General features: G+C 34.5%; 3 protein-coding genes across 4 annotated transcripts in view; 2 read left to right on the top strand and 1 right to left on the bottom strand.

The window, feature by feature from the left end:
* Positions 1-14890, top strand: part of LOC108910504 (cell surface glycoprotein 1) — a 131768-nt gene extending 116878 nt beyond the window's left edge. For both annotated transcript variants that reach the window (XM_018715121.1, XM_018715120.2), the window contains exons 4-6: positions 7206-8678; positions 9272-9343; positions 13728-14890. In XM_018715121.1, coding sequence (XP_018570637.1) covers positions 7206-8678; positions 9272-9343; positions 13728-13751 — 1569 coding nt within the window. In that variant the 3' untranslated portion in view covers positions 13752-14890. The remainder of the gene's footprint in view (positions 1-7205; positions 8679-9271; positions 9344-13727) is intronic.
* Positions 14891-17503: 2613 nt separating this feature from the next.
* On the bottom strand, positions 17504-18168 carry LOC108910502 (the record flags this gene model as incomplete). The annotated part of the gene is given in 2 exon segments (XM_018715119.1): positions 17504-18098; positions 18156-18168. Coding segments are annotated over 2 exon segments (499 nt in total), but the record flags the coding sequence as incomplete, so codon positions are not given.
* A 528-nt stretch (positions 18169-18696) lies between these two features.
* Positions 18697-20148, top strand: LOC108910501 (splicing factor U2af 38 kDa subunit). Its single transcript, XM_018715118.1, has 5 exons — positions 18697-18797; positions 18853-19007; positions 19071-19225; positions 19278-19477; positions 19531-20148. Exons 1-5 carry the CDS (start codon positions 18754-18756, stop codon positions 19691-19693), a joined length of 717 nt encoding a protein of 238 aa, XP_018570634.1. The 5' UTR covers positions 18697-18753; the 3' UTR covers positions 19694-20148.
* Positions 20149-20546: the final 398 nt, after the last annotated feature.

The raw sequence follows: 20546 nt of genomic DNA, 5'->3' as shown, positions 1-20546 counted from the left end.
AATTGGTATTTTTTAAAATTTTTAAACATTTTTGCAATTTTGAAAATGTTCCGGACCTTGCCCAGGTCTAGGGATCTACACTTTTATCATGCGAGTTGTACTGAAGATAATCCAGAAAAAATTAGCTTGCCCCCTCCCACATCCACCTCAAAACAGATACGCCCTGGTCTATTAGCCTTTCAAAAATCAATCAATTTCAAAATAAAAAAAATTGTTCCCTCAATATTTTTGCTGAGTGTACTTGGTAATTAATTGCATTTAGCCATCTTTATGTCAATTTTTATTCATCTAAATTTGTATTTTTAAAAATTTTATTGAAATTTGGCCCTCGTCGATGTTTTCAATATAATTTCGTTTCGTGGTGCAATGCGGCTGCATTGGTAAGGGCCAAAGTCCGTGGAGGCCTTGTGCTGAGGCACCACGCTCTCAGCCGGCTAATATCGGAATAAAAACGTCTCTTCATTCCCAGACAACTCGGTGGAATTCGCGATCTCCTTGCTCGTGTGGGCTCCTCTCGAGCCAACCGGCACATGGGGTGTCTGAGACGGGACCAAGCCTAAGAACGCGCTATAAATACAGTCGACAATGCCGGCTCCCATTCAGTACTAACAAATTGCTAAATTCGAACAGTTAAACCTCACCAAGGGAGTCCCCAGTGCGTCTTAGAAGACATTGTACGAACCAGTTCGACTACTGACTTCACGTGTGGTAGTTTTTGAATACAGTTTTCATAAATTTTCGTTATGGAGGCCCAGGTAACTTTAGCTAGAGACGGACTGTCGGTGTTGTATTACGGTTTCGTTTCTTTGGTGATTGCCCTTTTGGTTAAAGTTGTCGTGAACGCTTACGGACGTATGGAATTTGGCAGGGTACTATTCAATGAATTTATTAGTGTTCATTCCCTTAATATCTTAAATAGCGCGGTTGTAGTTACTAACATCTTTTATATTTTCATTTCGAATGTTGCAAAAGGTGGTGTTGCTGCTGGGTGCCGTAAAGGCCGACGCCATTTTGCGTTGATGTCACAAAGTGCTTTGTTAACTGTATTCCAATAATTGTGTTGTCTTTTAAAATATGTGGTGATTAATTATTGAATTAAATATCTAATTTCGAAATTATTTGCAGAATCTGACGCGGCGTGTGTAAATTTTAAAAAAGTACCTAGTTTTTATTTTTTTTATTTTCTCTGGACGGGCCCGACTTGATTCTCATTTAATTTGCCGTAAACATTAAAAAGCATATAACTTACTAAAATATTTTCAAATTTATCAATACAAAAATTCTATATTTATTATATTTTGCAGGATCTTGTGTTAAGTAAAATACACAATCCTTTTTTTATTTTTTTTATACTCATTTGCGAAATAGTGAATTTTTTTTCAATAATTTGTCAGTACCTAATTCCAAAAAGTAAATAATCATATTTGTTTAATGTGATAATTGAAAAAAGTTGCAAATTAAAGGCAGTTTAGGTATAATTCAGCCTTTTTATGATCAAATCATTTCTCATACAGTGTGGCGCATCAAGAACCAGAAGCACACTCTAAAACTACAAAACCATATGCAGTGACCTTCTAGATGTACTTGTTAAACCACTCACGATGACGCAGTTGATAATCCATGGCCTGCTGCTATTTTTTAAAAAGTTTTTCGGAAATTTACTCTAAGATTTTTCTAGCATCTGGCATGTATTAAAATGAATTTCATCTTTTTATGGTGCAATTTTTTTACCAGTTTTAAATAAAGTCTTAGTTTAAAAATCTAGGAGGCTTTGAAAATGCCTGAAATTGAAAAATTAGCTTACTTATCAGCACATTTAATTTAATTTACGTTTTTCAGACTAAAATCTTATTTATTTTTTTTTGGTTCAACGTTGCAAAGGTGATATTGTTGCAGGATGCCATAAGGCCGACGCCATTTTGTGTTGCATTTTACTTACGTTGATGTTGTAAAGCGCAATGAAAAGTAGTTTCAATGTCTTAGTCAATAGTGATTAATTATTGAAATAAATAGCTAATTTCGAAATTTATTTCCAAAAATCAATTTAATTTGAAAATTTAAATTTATTTTTATTCTTTGCTTTTCAGTGACTCGACATAATTCGATTCACATTGTACAAAATAAAAAAATTGACATATTTTCATATTTCTTAGTACATTTTCTTACATCTAAAAAAATATCAATATCTAATGTGTCTTGCCATATTTTTTATGGGTTTTATTTCTGTGTGAATGTGTTAAAATCATACACAATACTTCTCTATTTTTTTACACTCAATTTTGATAAAATTCACTGAAATTTTTTCACGAGTTTCTCAATAGTACCTAATTCTAATAATATTTTTTTTATTTGATGAAAGAAAACAGTTGCAAGTTGGAGAAAATTAAGACATTACTCAGCGATTTTATGATCGAATGATTGCATATACAGTGTGGCACATTGAAAATTAGAATACCTCTCTAATACTGCTAAACTACTTATAGTAGCCTTCTAGATGTACTTATTAAACCAGTTACGATAATCCATGGCCTGCTGTAATTTTTTCAGCAGTTTTTTGATAAATCACACTCGGATTTCATCGATTTATAATGCAGAATTTTAAAATTATGTTCTATAATCTTTTTAATAAAATATATTAGACACTAGGTGTGCTTAAATTTTCGAAAATAACTAAATGTGGCATTTTTGACACTTGACGCTTCTGATAAAAGTTACGATAATCTCATAGTTTGAAGTTTGAGGTGGGTACTTGAGTTGAAAGTGGTCAGATTTTTCCGTAAATAATAATTGGTGCAGCAAATACATCAAGAAGGCTATATATTAAAAAAAACATTCAAATCAAATCAAATTTTCTAGCAATTCAGAAATATTTCACTTTTTGTGTTTCTTCTTGTCTGTAGACATTATCGCAATCCAAAATTTCTCTTCATAAAAACTGTAATATTTTTATTTAGATATTTCGATTTGGTCTAAGAAAATCTAACATCTCAATTAACCGGTACTGTTTGGTTTATAAAATTAAAATCTAATTACCTATAGATGAAAGTTTCGCTCCAAAGATTTTCTCGGTAGAAACAGGGCGTAATAATAGTGCATAATCAACTTTGTATTAAAATCCGTTTAGTACAATCGGCATACCTTGTTATTTATTAGCAATTTTAGAGTAATAATTGTTTATTAAGTCCGCGAGCTAAATTCGAAGTGGTTGAGATTGAAAATGGTTCAAGATTTTTCTTTTATAAGACACAAATTGCAAAATGGCATTTATTAAATTAATAAAGGAACAGAGGAAATGGTCGAAAATACGTTATATCTTGTTCCTGAAAGAAATCTTTCGTGAAATAGCGTGAAAAGTCGAAATACCAATAATTTAATTTAAATATTTTTATGTATAGATTAATTTAAGCACAAAAAATAACAAAACGCATTTTTTTAACTTGAAACAATAAACTAGTTGTTCTTTATGAACTGCATTTTATTAACTCGTGTTCAGATGCAACATGGTTATTATGGCTATTTTATTAGACTTGAGTTTCTTAAGCAGGCGAGTCCGATCGTCAATTTTTAAAACGCGAAGGTCAAAGCAAGTTTTAAAATCGTATCACCTTGTGGGAGAGGTTATGACCTCGGCATAGCGGTTTTTGAAATAGAACATCCCTGTACATTTTTACACATTCGAAGCTTTCTCTAATGAATGCGATAAAAGATTCGGTGCATCCTCAGTGCTAGCGTTAAAGACGTAAGGGTTCTCTCGACTGCAGCCTTCTTCAGTGCATCATTGTTCTTTCTCTACAGAACGGAAATTATAATACGAATAAGGCTAAAGGAGAAAGTAGTACAGCGTACATCAGCCAAACGGGACATATCAGCTTTCCAAAAAAATTTTCTTAACCATTTTGAATTTGCATTCGTATTAATCTCACCGTTTAACCAAGTACATTTCTTTTATATGACATGGAATGATATTGTTTTACGTTTTACGTAGTTTGAATTTAACAGTCCAGGAAGAAGTTGAACAAACGCTTGCTCCGATCATACGGAAATTCATGTGCGCTGCAATTGTTTTGACTATTGCTGTTCTTTTATCTATAAATAACCCAGGATGTCCTCCATTAACATGCTTTTAATTCCTTTGCAGTCGTAAACATTCCGCCATCCCAAATAACAATACACATTCCTTATTTTTTATAAAACATCCTGTGGTATTTGTTGATGTTAAATATGAAAAACAGTGATACATTTTTTTTTAAAGTGAATCAGTATAAATAATCTGACGCGCTTTTAACTGAACATTATGCAGAAATGTCTGATACCGCTTTAATTCTCAATTAATACTCGTAAAATTAAATCGTGTGTTAAACTCGCATAACTTATATGAATTATTTGTAATAGCAGAATGCTTGCGATGATTACGTGCGTGGGATATTCGTCGCACATGAAAACAATTAATAAATTGTTCCTTTTTAACCATTTTAATCTAATCAGGTTGTAATTAAATAATATTAATCATCTTTGTGGAGGCGTAGCATGTCGATTTAACCGTCGCGTCAACGGGTATTGTGGACATATGAAAGAAAATTGGTTCAATTGGGAAACATAAGTGCATAGCAGGCAATTTGTATAGTCGTATGTACCATTTTGTATTCCCATTAAGCGATGTTCTTCATTAAATTTGTTTTCTTCATTTAATAACTTGGGTATATTGGAATCATTTGTCACTTTATAAAGTGTATGTGGAATCTGCATATTTCTTTCGAAATATTTTTTTTTAGTCACTAAAAACGACAATAATAAGTTGAATTTTTCTGATTCCAATTTTTTTTGTAAGAAATTAAACTTTCGGCGCCCAATTTTTTCGGAAATTTTATGTTTCAAATGTGAACAAATTTTTTTTGATACATGTCGAATATTATGAGATTCACAGTTAAATCAAAACCCACCAATGACAAATGTAATAAGAATAAAATCAGTGACAAGAAGAAAGAAATTCAGCACCTAATAAAAAGAAGAAAATCAATCGACAATTTTAATAATGATATATAATGACATTGATAAATCACGCTTTGAAACCAGATCTTAATTTTACCCAACAGTGTTATTCTTTATTTCCCTGAGCATTTTTTAATGTCATCAGATAAATGTTAATAGTTTTCAAGCTGTGTGGTCATTGTTGTTTTTTTACTGTTATGTCTTGATTTTTGTTTAAGTTTTACAGTAAACTGGTGCGACTAAATTTTAATGTGAGAAATAATACAGATAATGATAAAAAAACAAATTGTTTAGAAAATATCCGTCCTCAGTTTGATTGGGGTGGACATTCGTGATTGTAATTGGTTAAATGGTATCGATTATTTCAAATTTTCAGAAAAATTAACTTTCTCTTTGTCCAGGTGGTATCTGTTTTAAAAGGGGTATACTTGGGTAAATCGCATATGATCGGAGATTTCTGCTTTAACGGCTTCAAAATAACATCAGAAATGATAATTTTTCTATGCAAATAAAAAAAAAACGTTTAAGCCCACGTTTTTTGAAATATCAGTGGTGGGAGGAGCAAACACACAGCTACTCCGAATTGAATTCTCGAGTTCAAAACTGCGACGTTCGGAAAAATTTCAATTATCTCAGCTTCTAATGGACCAATTTCGATGATTTTTTTTTAATCGATGTCTCGCAACTTTAAAAATTCAATTATCATATTTTCAAGGACTTTTGACATGCCGATAAACAGTTACTTTAAAAAATGATTAATTTATTATGTTTATTTATTTATAATTGAAATTTTTCCGAGCTTCGCAGTTTTGAACTCGAGAATTCAGATCGGAGTAGCTGCGTGTTTGCTCCCCCCACCACTGATTTTCATTGATTTAACGCGGTCTTGAATATCTTTGAGTGACATTTTAAATGGGACGCCCGTGATTGCAAATTTTGAAAATTTATATCATGAAAGTACTCGGAATGACAAACCTATTAGTTCAAAAAACAGCCTTTATACCCTTATAGTTTTGCTGTAAATAAGGGTTAACTTTAACGGGCTATAACTCCGAAAATAATGGGCGGATCATCAGTTTTTTTTTAAATACTCGTCTTTCCGAACCATATTTTAAAATAAAAAAAATTGAAAAAACATTAAATTATTGCAATTGTTTATAAGCGTGAAAATTGCGAAAATGTTTAAACAATCACCACGACTCACCTAATCGTCCAATTGGAATTTTTCAAAAAGCATTTTAAAGCTTGAGAGCTCTTCTTTTTGTGGTGAAAATTTCAAGTATTCAAAGGCTTTAGATTTTTGGAAATTTGATTTTGAAAATTTTTTAATTAAAAAAAAATTTAAACAATTAAGTACTATGTAAAAACTATCGAACCGAATTGGATGAAATTTGGTGTGATGATTCTAAGCACTAAGAAGTTTAATTGGGAAAAGTATGAAGATCCTAGGTATTATTCAAGTGTCTGAAAAAAATTTACAAATAAACTAGCATTTTTTGCAATTTTTTAAATGATTTTTCCGATTTTTGCAATAACAATAATTATTTTTTCGAATTGCAACTAACTCTTATCTTGATCAAAATTTAATTACAAAACTTTTTTCCGCTTCCATTTTTGTCTAAAATGAATAGTAGCTAAGTTGTCGACGAGAAATCCTAGAAAAAAATGATTTTTTTGCTATTTTTTTATACTTATTTGCAATAACAATTAAGCCCACTTTTTTTTTTATTTGCATAGAAATATTATCATTTCTGATGTTACTTAGAAGCCGTTAAAGCAAAAATCTCCGATCATATGCATTTTACCCAACCTGAAACAGATACCGCCTGGACTATTTGTTGTACCTACCTGGTATATTTCCAAAATTGAAATTTTTATTAGAATTTCGATTTTAACGACGCTGTTGAGAAATAAACCAATAATTAAAAAAATATATTAAAATAGACAAGCTGTTCTCGAGAAAATCAACTTTGTGTTTGGGGCCCATTATTAGTTGTGTAGGTATTGTTTTTCAATACTAGAGATATCGAAACTCATCAATTTTTTTAAAATTAGCACAATTTAAGACTGTACTCGTTTTATTAAAACTTATTTAAAGTGGTACACCTTAAAATGTATTAAGTTATGTTGTTACTTACAGACCCTTATTTAAATAAGTTCATAATAATCGTATCGTTAGCGTATAATTTATATTTAATTTTTTTTTTTTTTTTCAGAATGTCGAAGCAACTTCCTCAACCTCCGAAGTGCAAAAAACCGAGGAGCAGAAGGCTCCCCAGGAGCCCGAGAAAGTAACAAACGGCGAGGCATCCGTCGAGGAACTGTCCAAACCGGAAGAGGCCGTCGAACCAGCTGCGGAGGCAGTCAAGCCCGAGGAAGAGACAAAACCCCCAACAGAACAACCTACCGTACCCGCCGTAGAAGAACCCAAAGTTCCTGAACCCGTAGTAGAAAAACCCGTTGAATCCGCTCCTTCCCCCGTAAAGGAGGACGTTCCGCCAGTCGAAGAGCCCACTCCCAAGGCCGAAGAACCCAAACCCACTGAACCAACTCCCGTTGTCGAGGAGACCAAAGAGGTGCGTAGCGAGGAGGTTCCCCCTCCCTTACCTTCCTCTAACCCCCCCTCCCCGGTGACGGTATTTGCTGAATCCACTAAAGCCGACGCCCTACCAGCCGATCAGGTCCCCGTAGAGACTCCCGTCTCAGCTCCTGTTGTCGAGACTATCCCCGAACAAGTCGCCGCAGAACAGAACGTCGAGTCTATTCCCCAGGCGACGTCCTCCCCCGTGGTGGAGGACGTTTCCGAATTGGAAACGGCGTCGTCGGTCGTTGAAGGCAAGGTGGAATCAGTTTCGTCGGACAGTTTGATTCCCGAACCAAGTAAAACCGAGTCCAACGAAACTGATTTAAGTCCATCGAAAGATTCCTCGGCCTTAGAAGGCGCCGTTGTTCCTCCGGTTGAACCAGAGATAATCCCCGCTAGCGCTGCTCCTGTCGAGACTGTAAAAGAACCCACCAAAGAACCAGAAACTAACCCAATCCCACCAGCTGTAGAAATAAAATCCGAACCATTACCTGTCGAGTATAAAGTAGAACCCCAGGAAAACGTAACTGAACAACCAAAACAGTCCGAGCTTCCAGTCGAACCTCCTACACCTGTTCCTTCGAGTGAAAATAAGACTCCCGAACCCCAAGAAACCCCTGCACCACCACAACAACCTTCGGAAGCTTCACTTCCCGTAGAAGAAGCAAAATCCTCAGAAATTGTTCTGGAAAAACCCGATTCCTCCGTTGAAACTATCCTAGAGTCCACTTCGGCACCCGTGCCGGACGCGGTCGCGCCCTCTCCCGAACCGCAACCCGAACAAACAGTCTCGCCAACACAAGAACCGCTTCCTGAGCCCGTTTCCGAATCGGTGGTAAACGCCGATTCCCTCCCCGACATCTCGACGGAATCTCTCCCCTCCCTGCCGGAACCCGTGTCCGAGAATCTAGCGGAACCAATGTCTCTGCCCCCCGTGGATTCAGTTCCCGAACCCATAGCGACTGATTCTGTCCCCGAGCGTCCCGCTTCTGATATCCCACCCCCCACCGACAGTCCGGCCCTCACGAACGGAAATGCCGATGGACTGCCGTCGCCGACTGATGAGGTTTCCCCGCAGGCAGTCAAAGAAGGACCACTGAAACAGGTGAATAGCGAATCCTAGTGGAAAGATCCTTGAATTAACCTAGACTAGACGAGTCCTCTCTTCGGTTTTTTATGTGCCCTCCCGTGATTGGTTGTTTTTGTGCTAACACGAGAACTGTGAATGTCCCGTAAATTATTAACACGCCGGACCCCACCCTTACTAAAAGCCTTGCATTGATTGGTTGTGTTCCTTGGTTTCTAATACCTCTTGGTTTGTTTCGTTCTTGAGCGCGTCCCGGCCCTGCTTATAAGTTAGGCAACTTACGAACGGTGATAGTAGATGGCGACTCTGCTGTAAAGTCTTTGTTGAGAGGGAATGACAGGCGTTTTATGCGAGAGTCGCCATCTAGTGTTGTCATTCTTAAGCTTGACTGACCACATTTTACATAAGCAAGGGTTTCGGACGCGCATAACCTTTCGGATTAGATAATTTTGTTACTAATTGAGTGATTGTGTAAAAACGGAGATTTTATCTTTGCGATCCGTTCGCTTCATGCTTCGCGAACGAAGGATCGAGTCGATAAATCGGAAAGGCTCCTGCTCAGATAAGATCTCTCGCTGTCGGTTCGGTTTATTCGAAAGCTTTTTTTTCAGGTCGCCAGCGAGGTTTCTACTGAGAGCGAGATACGACAGGAAATTGGAGACAAGGCAAGCGTTGAGCCAGCAGTAAGTTTACGTGTATAATTTTTTTTGTTGTAATCTGTATTTTTCGGGTTTTTGTTCTCGGGCTGGACTCTGTGGGGGCCCGACCCGCTAGCACCGTCCCCTGATGTTGACTTCGATTCTTGTCGCCTCTAAGGCTGCTACGGACGGTACCTCGACTGCGGCGATGGTGGTCATCTGAGATGTTACGCAGTGGTCTTTGTAATTGGCCTCATCCGGTGCTTCGGCTCTCGGTCGTAGCTTAGCATTTGCAGAGTCACTGCTGAAGATGTCGGCGAAATGTTTGGAACTATTTTATGTTGCCAGTTACGAAGGGCACTACGGAATGTCTCGGGGGGCCACCGTTGTCAAATTCCATCTGTAGTGACCTTAAAACCAACAACAAGAATAAATGTGAGCATCAGAGTGGGTCTAGGGGTTGTGATAGCGTGTCTGCCTCCACGGAGCTTAGCCCGAGAACAACAAAAAATTTACGTACAGGGAGTTTCATGTACGTACTGTGGTGGCAGAGCGAGGTTACCGAAACGAGTACAGAATAACCTTTTTGTGCAAATAGGTAACCAGCAATACATTTTTATAGATTTTATTGCACATTTTGTCTAAATATGAATTAATGCACAAATAACAGACTTTCCCCCATTCTAACTCAGGTTTTCTATAAAATGAAGTTAGTTTGAAACTTACATTATTTTTTGTTGGAGAGAAATTTGTAATTTGGCGCTTTTGAACTAGAAAATTACAAATTTCTTTACACCAAAAAGTAATTTGAGTTTCAAACTAACTCGATTTTATAGAAAATCTGCGTTAGAATAGAGGAAAGTCTGTTTTTTGAGCATTAATTCATATTTAAACAAACTGTGTAATAAAATCTATAAAAATGTATTACTTGTTGCCTATTTGCTATAGAGCCCTCTTAAAGACAACCAGTCACAAAAGTCATGCATTTGAACATTGCACTTTTTAAAACTATTAAATTAAATTCCAGTAACTTTTTTTAATCGATGGAAAACAGTTACAGCAAATATTTCCACAACGTACCACTTTTTTTTCATCTTAACTATTATTTTCTATATTTTGAACCTCATGGGTAAATTTTGTCATTCAATAGTGTTTGGGTTTTCATGAGACCGTTTTCATGAGATTTTACAATTTTTTCCTTTATTTGCAACTAATTATAAACAAAAAAAACATGAGAAAACTTGACTCTATCCAAAAAACAAATCGTTCTATGCAATTTTGTGCCATGGTGATAAAATCTAAAGACTACATTCATGTTTGGAGGCTGCTGATTACAATCTTGGGAGTCCAAAAGGTATTTTGACAACTGTCATCTGTCAAAATAACTCGATAGGTGGGAAATGTCATCCCAACGCCAGTATGTATGTTTATGGGGACGCTGATTGCAATGCAATGTCAAAAATGTTGTCAGCATGGGGAAAATATGATGTTAATAATAGGTTACCCGTATTTTATATGTTTCCGAGGTCGATGATGTCAAAAATTTATGTCGACTGTCAAAAGAACTGCCAATATGTGGAAAATGCTGCTCAATAATATCAAGGCACCGTTTTATAAGTTCTCGAGGGGTCTGATGATGATTCCGATGTCAAAAATGTATTTTAGTTGTCAAAATAACTGTCCACATGCGATAAATGCCATATACGTAATGACAAAAAAAACCCCAAATATTTCTGAAAAATTAGTTGGTTAAATCCGAATTATTGAAAATGAATTTTAATTCTCAGAACCCAATTAATTCCAGTTATGAAATGGCCGATGACCCAATCAACAATCACAAAATTTTAATGCTACTTTTTTTAATCGGTTTCTCTGTTATTTCGGTGAATGAAAAAATTGTTGCAACTAACATTTTGTACTTCTGTTCTGTGATCCAACAAAATGGCAACATTTTTCAAGTGTCGGCGAGATATAACCTATAGTCTGTATATTATACCTTATTTGCTGGCAGAGAGTGACCTTTTAATATGTAGGTGCTATGAATGCAAAACTACTGACGATTGATCCTAATTGCTTACTAGATATTGTGAATGTACATAATTCTGTGCTGATTGGGGCTCTAGTCCACAGAGTAGTTGTTTCCTACATCTTTTTTAATTACATAGGCCGACATGATTTTAACCCAACAACACGAAGATACTTTCCTAAAGGATTTTGGTGAGCTGGATTCGAATTTGAGTTACAAATTTCTTAATTGGCTCTGGTTTTTGAGATATCCTAACCTAAAAGTGTCAAAATCGCGATTTTTTTTTATATATTTGAGTTTATGTTACATAGATAGGTAAATTTTTTTGCTAAAACTATTAATGGGGTCTTAAAGTACTATACTTATTCCTTAAAACGCACTTGGATTTATCCCGATAACTTTTTTGTCTTTGAGAAATCACATGTTAAATTTTAGTAGTTTGACTTATTTCTCGATTTTTGAATATACTCACAACACAACAACACAAACCTTATGGGTTTATGGGCTTAGGGTTTTTGGGTTTAGGGTTTAAGAATTCGGGATTGAGCATATTAGCCTCTTTTGCATGTAAATGTATTTCCAAATTGATATAATGCATAAAATATCGGTCATGTATCGAATGTTTAGATATTTTTTTAAAGTTTATTGCAAAATTAATGATTTTAGCAAAAAAATTACTTATCCGCGTAACATAACTTCATATATGTAAAAAATTGCGATTTTGGCACTTTTAGGTTAGGATATCTCGAAAACCAGAGCCAATTGAGAAAGTGACCGCAAAATTCGTTTGTTTTTGAGACTTTGACAGAGGTGACAGGAAAAAACCTAAACATATTCTAAAAATATCCAAAAAGTCCTCATGAAAAATGAAAATGAGCATCAGTTTTTCTAAAATTTTCGAAAATCTCCCTTATTTAGGTGTTGAAAAGACAAAAAAGTGAACAAATTAAGAATCATCAACAGTTGTAAAGCCCCAAATATTTCTATGTTGTTATTAAAATAATACTTTTTCACATTATTTACAATTTTTGTATATTTGGGGTTGATTTTACCCCTTGAGAGGGATGATTATTTTTGAAAATAATTGATAATGTATGGTACTAGTTGTGTATAAATTATTCTAATGAATGTATTTCGAAATATTATTTTTTTATGCATTATAATTATTTTATGTACTTTGAAGCCGATGGTTGAACTTACGGGTGGTTTTACCCTCATTTAGGGGTATTTTCCTTTGGATCTAGTGATTATGGGTTATTAACGGTTCAATTATCACGTATAAAAGAAAAAGAAAAAAAAATTTAACTTTTAATATATTTTTTGCATTTTTAGGCGTTTAGGGGATGATTTCACTCCTTTAGAGATATTATGGGTTGATTTTCAATTCGGACAAGATCGTATCAAATACAAAATTAGATATTTTCACGTTCATAATATTATTTTGATAACAACAGAAATATTTGGGGTTTTACAACTGTTGACGATTCTTAATTTGTTCACTTTTTTTGTCTTTTCAACCCCTAAATAAGGGTGATTTTCAAAAATTTTCGAAATACTGAAATTGATGTTTTATTTTTCATGACGAGGATTTGGATATTTTTAGAATATCTTTAGGATTTTCCTTGTCGCCTTTGTCAGTCTCAAAAACAGGCGCAAAAATGGCGTTTTTGCAGTCACTCTTTGGACCTCGGATTCGATTCTGCCCACCAAAATCCTCCAAAGAAGTCCATTCTGGGTTGACGGGTCGGCCTGATTTTGTTGGCTCGTGTTATTTATCACATTGGAAAAGTTTCTTTAATTGTTTTGCCTCTAAAACTAGTATTAAAAACTTGATTAAAATTTTATTGTTAATAGGGCTCTATAGCAAATAGGCAACCAGCAACACATTTTTATAGATTTTATTGCACATTTTGTCTAAATATAAATCAATGCACAAATAACAGACTTTCCTCCATTCTTACGCAGATTTTCTATAAAATGGACTTAGTTTGTAGATCAAATTACTTTTTAGTGTAAAGAAATTTGTAAATTACAATGCAAATTACGAATTTCTTTACACCAAAAAGTAATTTGAGTTTCAAACTAACTCCATTTTATAGAAAATCTGCGTTAGAATGGAGGAAGGTCTGTTATTTGTGCATTAATTCATATTTAGACGGACCGCATATTAACATTTATAAAAATGTATTACTGGTTGCCTATTTGCTATAGAGAGCCCTCTTCATTTAAAATTCGAAGAAAGTGTGACACAGAAAATCAACAGTGGCTCTACTCTGCCGTTACGATACGTGTCGTTGATCCTGAAACGCCCTGTATAGGAATAGTTTTTCGATTTGATTGATTTTTTTTTGTAGTTGCTGTCGTTATTGATACGAAATAATAAGTTGTGATTTTCCCTTGCAGGAATCGGCAAAGGTGGAGGAATAAATTTTCTTGTGCAGTTAAAAATGTTCTTTTATACATAAACTTTTTATTACAAGTTAAAATGGAACGTTAACGGATCATTCCCGGCAGTGACCGTAGTTTTTGACCAAAAGAAGAAAAACAAAACTGCCATTTAAATTAGAACCTAGAAATATATGATTGTCTACCGCGCAAAAAAAAAAGTTGAGAAAGTTTTAATACTCCTTATTGAAAATATTTTATATTGTCTTTAGTGGAAATTTTGGGACAATTTTTTATATGTCCGCCAACAGCGGCTTTTTTATCATATACAATTGTAAAATAAAAAAAGTTAGCGTAGTTTTTACTGTTTTTAGCGATTTTTTTATTAGATGGGCTTATTAATCCTCGTTTTAAAATCCTATGTATCACATCACCTTGTTTAAAGATACGGGCAACCAGAATTGTTCCGATTAATATTAATAACGCATCTGTAAGTATATATTTTTATTTTATTTTAGCTTTGATTAGATTAGATACATATCTAGCGGTAATGAGGCGTCGGGGCGCGCGCGACGGCTCCCCGCCTGTAAATCTAACGGGTGCTTTGAAAGGGCACCGGGGCCGCCGCGCGACCCGACCGCGATTTGTCTGATTGTATAAAAAAAAAAATTTTAAATTATAAATGTGTAGAATAGCAAGTCGGCTGTCCTAACGTTAACTACATTATTAGTATACAGTGTGCTTCGTGTAATTTCTGCTTGCGGCAGCTATCTCGCACTCGTTTGGTATTTCCCGAGCGGCTCCACGATTCCTCTAACGTAAAAAAACGGTCATCATCTTCGGTTCGACGTTTCGACCCGCCCGGTACCAAACGACTGCGAGGACGATCTGGGTGTATAGTTGGTTCCAAAATTGATGAGAAAATTGTACATTGACACAACGAAATTAATTTTAAACCCTGTTTGGCGTCTCGAAATTTTAACGCGTTAGTATAGTTTTAAGAAAGGAATTTAGTTTTGATTGTGCCAACTTGAAACTATATTCTCCGTCCACAGCTCTTTGATATTTCGCTATACATTATTATCCGCCGACTTATCAAAACGGCTGTGTGTAGGTAAATGAAATTTCCATGTACGTGTGAATGTGTTTATAATATAAATATATAATTAGGGTGTCTCCTACTTGCGATTTTTTTTATTTCGAACCTGCCCGTGTCCTTTCCTTCTGGGTCGTCGAGAACGATGGCAAAAGTAAGTGGTAAGTTGTAACGGTGTTGGATTTACGAAAATAAAAATTTTGAACGTCGCTTTTACTCGCTTCGAAATGTAGCGACACTCCCACTTTCGACGTGAAATACAAAAAATCGGTCCTAGCTTGAACGTGGGTAACGCCCTTCGTAAATATTGGCGGAGGCAAGCTTTGACTGTTTAAAACACGTATAAGTCTGGGAAACCTGGAATTACTGAGGGATTTCATAGGTCTGGATACGTCTGGAAATATGAGATTTTCTCAAATTTTCCTGGATTTTTTTAAATCTGTCGCAATCACTTCTTATTTACCAGGTTTTACGACTCGATGTCACTAAACTATCCTGTTTACATGTTTATTTCCATTTTTATTACATTTACAGTGTCCGGATTGCATAAAGCAAACTAAATTTGGCGACAGAATTTCTCAAAATATGAAATAAGTTTGCATAAATTAAACGGATTAAACGTGGAAATGTTTCGTTTCCCATACTTAGTCAAAATGTAATATTTAAAACATTAATAAAAAAAATCAAAACTTCTTGAAACCTTTAAAATTAATCAAAAATTTATAGTGATATCACTTTTTAAGATGAGGGCTCTGTATCAAATAGGCAACCAGCAATACATTTCTATAGATTTTATTACACCGTTTGTCTAAATATGAATTAATGCACAAATAACAGACTTTCCTCCATTCTAACGCACATTTTCTATAAAATGGACTTCGTTTAAAACTCCAATTACTTTTTGTTGTAAAGGAATTTGTAATTTGCCGCTTTTGTACAGGCAAATTACAAATTTCTTTACACGAAAAAGTTACTTGAGTTTCAAACTAAATCCATTTGATAGAAAATCTGCTTTAGAATGGGGGAAAGTCTGTTATTTGTGCATTGATTTATATTTAGAGAAACTGTATAATATAATCTATAAAAATGTATTGGTGGTTGCCTATTTGCTATAGAGCCCTCTTAAGGCCGATTCCCACTTATGGGTTTTAACCCTGCATCAAAACCCCAGGACTTTTCAGTACACACTTGTGTGTTATGAGTTTTGTAAAAAAACCCTGGGTGTTCACCCTTGAAATTAGAACATGTCCTATTTTTCCGTTGTGGGCTTTGAACATACACTACTGGAGGTAGCATACCATTGCGAACGGTGTGCAAGAGAAATAGACACTTTCTCAGTACATACTGTCTCACTCTAGCACGCACCGATTGGTTGGAAATGAATGCTCGCGCTGATTGGCTCCCCACAGGGCTCGTGTCGTTGAAGCATAGTATACTATGGTTGAAGAGAAGAATGAGACATCATCAGATATATCTCTCTCGCACACTCAGCCACATTTTTCGCAATAGCATGCTACACCCAGTAGTATATGCTCCAAGGTTGTGGGTTCTTCGGGAAAATTCACTAGATTTGTGAGTTGGTAACGCGCTTTTGACAAGTACAAGGAATTTTTTTGTTTTGTTGGCGTTACTTGCGACACCATAATTTTTATGTTTATGTGTTTATAATCTAAATCTAGGGTTATGGTTATTTATTTATAGGGCGATAGTTGTAGAGTAAAAATTTAAATTTCGTGGCTTTCGAGTGACTATTAAACGTGGTAAAGGAAAAAGCAATAAAAATGAGTGAAACCTGTAAATCTGCAGCAAATGGAAGATTTATTAGGGGGAAGGAGGCTGTTATGGCTTTAATAGAGTTGTATCAAAATTAACCTATTTTATACAATCTAAAACACGTAGAGTATACAAATAAAGTAAAAAGAGAGGCTGGTTTTGAACAAGCGGCATCGTAAGTTACAAATTTCTTTACATCAAAAAGTAATTTGAGTTTCAAACTAATTCCATGTTTAGAAAATTTGCGTTAAAATGGGAAAGTCTGTTATTTGTGCATTCATATTTAGATAAACTATAATAAAATGTAAAAAATGTGATTGCCTCCAGCCCTCCTAATAAGTGATATATAGATTACTTGAACAAACGCTCCAATTAGGAACTTCGTTGGCTCACAAATGTATTCAGTATATAACGTCTTGCTTTCCAGAGACTTCAAAGTAATTATCATTATGTTGCATTTTGTTCATTTTTTAATAAAATAATTATTTCTTTATAGCACAATTATTCGTAGTGCAGGTTTTACTTTATGCAAAAATATTTTGGTTTCACTGTTCATAGTATCGAAAATATAACTTCAACAATTTTTTCCAATAACAGGTATTTCATTCATTCATACAAAAAACATGGTCCAAAAAACATCTATTTTATCTCTAAATTTCAACTCTCGTTATAGCAAAAATGTCCAAACTAGGTATTACTCTTCAATATTTCCAGAACTAAAAGTTTTATTTCTTTAAAACTTCAGGATACTGGTTAACACAATTCAAAAGGTTAGGTTACAGATGGTTTATTTAAAACATTAATATTTTTCTTAAGCTTTCACTAATTCAGTTGGAACGTAGAATCGGCAGCATCACCTTAACTACAGAATGAAAATAACTATTTTCTAAGATACGATAACTTCGATTAAAATGCTACAGACTTTGTACAAAACTTTATTATAACTTACATTACTTTTACGTTTGCTGTGAACCATTGCATTTAATAAAAATTTACAATTAACGAATAAATCAACAATTATAATTATAAAAACCTTACTGAAACTCTCTTTGTAATTTACTTAAATCACTAATTAAACCATCGATTTGTTCCAAATTTGCCTCGAAATTCAAAACGTTTCTATTCACTTTATCTCCGATTTTATTGCTACAGTGTAAGTCAACTTGAAGCCGAGGTTCTTGTAGCGCGGCCAAATCTGAAGTTCCTAGAACCCATTTCAATCTCCAGTCGATATTATTCACTAAATTATGACCGTCCTGCAAAATAAATTCTTTCGCTAATGCTTGGAAAATATCGTTTTTCCTAATTGTGTAACAACGTGTAATTGCTTCTTGTAGATCGGTGGTTAAGTCTTTAGGTAAATCCAAAGTATCGTCTATAACACTTTGGCGATACAAGTTTTGTATATAGGCTCGGGTTCTGTCGAAGTCTTCTTCGGTCCATTCGATGTCTCTATTTTTGTAGTTCTCGAAGTTAGGGCTTTGTTTTTGTAATAGATCATCGACACATCCATGTAAAAACTAAAAAAGAAGTCTATTTAAACTTACATGTTTTACATGTTTAAACCATAAACCTACTTCATACAAAGAAGAATTATTTGAAATTTTTAAAAGGTGGGTATAAGAAGCAATATTAGTCATTTCACATATATGAATACAAAACAACCTTTTAAAAGTTTTGTTTGCTTGACAGTTTCTACAAACTAAAATATATTTAACCTGACTTTCCAATCATAGAACAATAGTAAAGATTCTAATTCTGTGGCACAGCATAGAACAAGAGAGCTGATTTTGGTCATATTTTGGTATCTTCACTTTTTAAAAAAAAACGAACTTGGTCAAAACTCTACTGAATATGAATTAACCAAAGTGACCAAGTGTGTAAAACAAATACAATTACTGTATTGATTTTCACGTATCCATTTAAACTTAAAGAAGTTTTTAAATAAACAAAAATTATCTGTGAATCAGACATTATTAAATTTACAAAAAGAAATAAGGATATATGATATACATATTATGTACATACATTAAAGACGAGTTATAATTCTGACAGTTATTCTGTGCTTCTATTTTCGAACGCAGCTGCATATAGATATCTACTTTATCGACCTTTTCTGTCAATGGTCAAAAACGGCATTTTGTGTTTGGCGTTTCGGCTTATTTTTTTTCGGAAATGGCCGAATATTTGGCTTCAATTTTTGGTACAGAAAAGGACAAGTGAGCAGTTTCTTTTTATTTAATGTTTTGATCTTTAGAACTTATTATTTTCCAGGGTAAATTGCTCCTTTTATTTCAAGATAGGGGCTTGCAGACACGGTGATCGTTGTTCCAGAATACACAACAAACCGACGTTTTCTCAAACATGTTTATTACAAAATTTGTATGTAAACCCACAGAATTCAGCAAAATCAGCCGATGGCAGTCATTGTAAGTACACAATTTAATGCAAAAGTAAACTTTTGTTAATACCTCTTTTATTTTTATATATAGTGGTAGCAAATGTATCGGACGAAGAAATGCAGGAGCATTACGATAACTTTTTCGAAGACGTGTTCGTCGAGTGTGAAGATAAATATGGTGAAATCGAAGAAATGAATGTGTGCGACAATTTGGGAGATCACCTAGTCGGCAATGTGTATATAAAGGTAAGTTTGTTATAATAAAGTAAAACATTGAAAAGCCATGTTTTTCCTTCAGTTTCGTAGAGAAGAAGATGCAGAACGTGCTGTAAATGACTTGAATAACCGTTGGTTCGGTGGACGGCCGGTATACGCAGAATTAAGTCCGGTGACTGACTTCAGGGAGGCCTGTTGCAGGCAGTATGAGATGGGGGAGTGTACTCGTTCAGGTTTTTGCAACTTCATGCACCTCAAACCTATTTCCAGGGAACTGAGAAGGTGAATATGAAATATTTGACGTTTCTTCGATATTAAGTGAAATTTCTTTGTAGGTATTTGTACTCGCGTAGGAAAGGGGGCCGCAGTGGGAATCATATTGGCGGTGGAAGGGCACGTACACGATCTCGGTCTCCTAAAAGGGGACGGTCTCGTTCCAGGGACAGGAAGGGGTCACGATCGCCCAAACATCGATCCGGTCGCAGCGGTCGCTACTGATAAAAATGTATTGGTAGTAAAACGCAAAAGATTTATGTTTTTTTATTTTTTTCACCTTAAGGTTTAGTAATGTAAAGAGAATGAGGAATAGGGAACAATTTTTAATTAATAAAGCATGTAATGAACGATATTTGTTTAGAAAAATGTATTTCAGGATGATCTAAGTTTTCTTAAATAACAACATTAAAAAAAAAACATTAGTAATGGATATGCCTTCAACTTATATAATCGGTACGTTTTAAACTGAGGATTATTCAACAGAATGCTTTGGTGAATATTTTTGATTTCATGGTATTGTTTACTTTTTTTTTGTACAGAATTCCTGAAACGGTGGTATTTTTCAGCAGTTTCTGATATTTTTCATGAACGTTAGTGTTTCCCTCAAATAAAAGTAGAACTTCCTAGTTTATATGTAACGTTTTTTGATTGTGACCTTAATAAATTTTTTTATAGCATTACTGTAGTTTTATATACATTTTTATTAACAGGTACAATTCCATTGCAATAAAATTCATGTTCGATCAGTAACATACAAAGATTTTTCTAAATTAGGATTCATATACAGGGTGTTTAAAAGTATACCGCATCGTCTTCATGAAAATAAGAATTGAAATGAGACATTGCTGTCGCCTTTAATTAAATAAGAAAATGCACAAAATCTGCAGTGTTAGCTGGTCACATTACCTGATTTTTTTCAGCTGCAGATTTATTAATGTAAATTTAGTTTTTAGGCTTTTCATCAAATTAATCATGGCCTACTTGCAGTATTACACTATACAAACACTATAAAAGTTTGTGCCTTGGTTATTTTGGACCAACACTGTGTTATAAGCTGTATTTTATTTACCTGAGA

This window comes from Anoplophora glabripennis, unplaced genomic scaffold, assembly GCF_000390285.2.
Source record: "Anoplophora glabripennis isolate ALB-LARVAE unplaced genomic scaffold, Agla_2.0 scaffold605, whole genome shotgun sequence".
In the NCBI taxonomy this organism is placed as follows: Eukaryota; Metazoa; Arthropoda; class Insecta; order Coleoptera; family Cerambycidae; genus Anoplophora; species Anoplophora glabripennis.
This window is presented reverse-complemented; position numbering and strand designations above follow the sequence as displayed.

Coding starts and splice junctions, on each gene's coding strand:
- LOC108910501 (XM_018715118.1), top strand. CDS start 18,754: ATGGCCGAATATTTGGCTTCAATTTTTGGTACAGAAAAGGACAA. Junction 19,008..19,070: donor ATCAGCCGATGGCAGTCATT/GTAAGTACACAA, acceptor TTTTATATATAG/TGGTAGCAAATGTATCGGAC. Junction 19,226..19,277: donor TCGGCAATGTGTATATAAAG/GTAAGTTTGTTA, acceptor TTTTTCCTTCAG/TTTCGTAGAGAAGAAGATGC.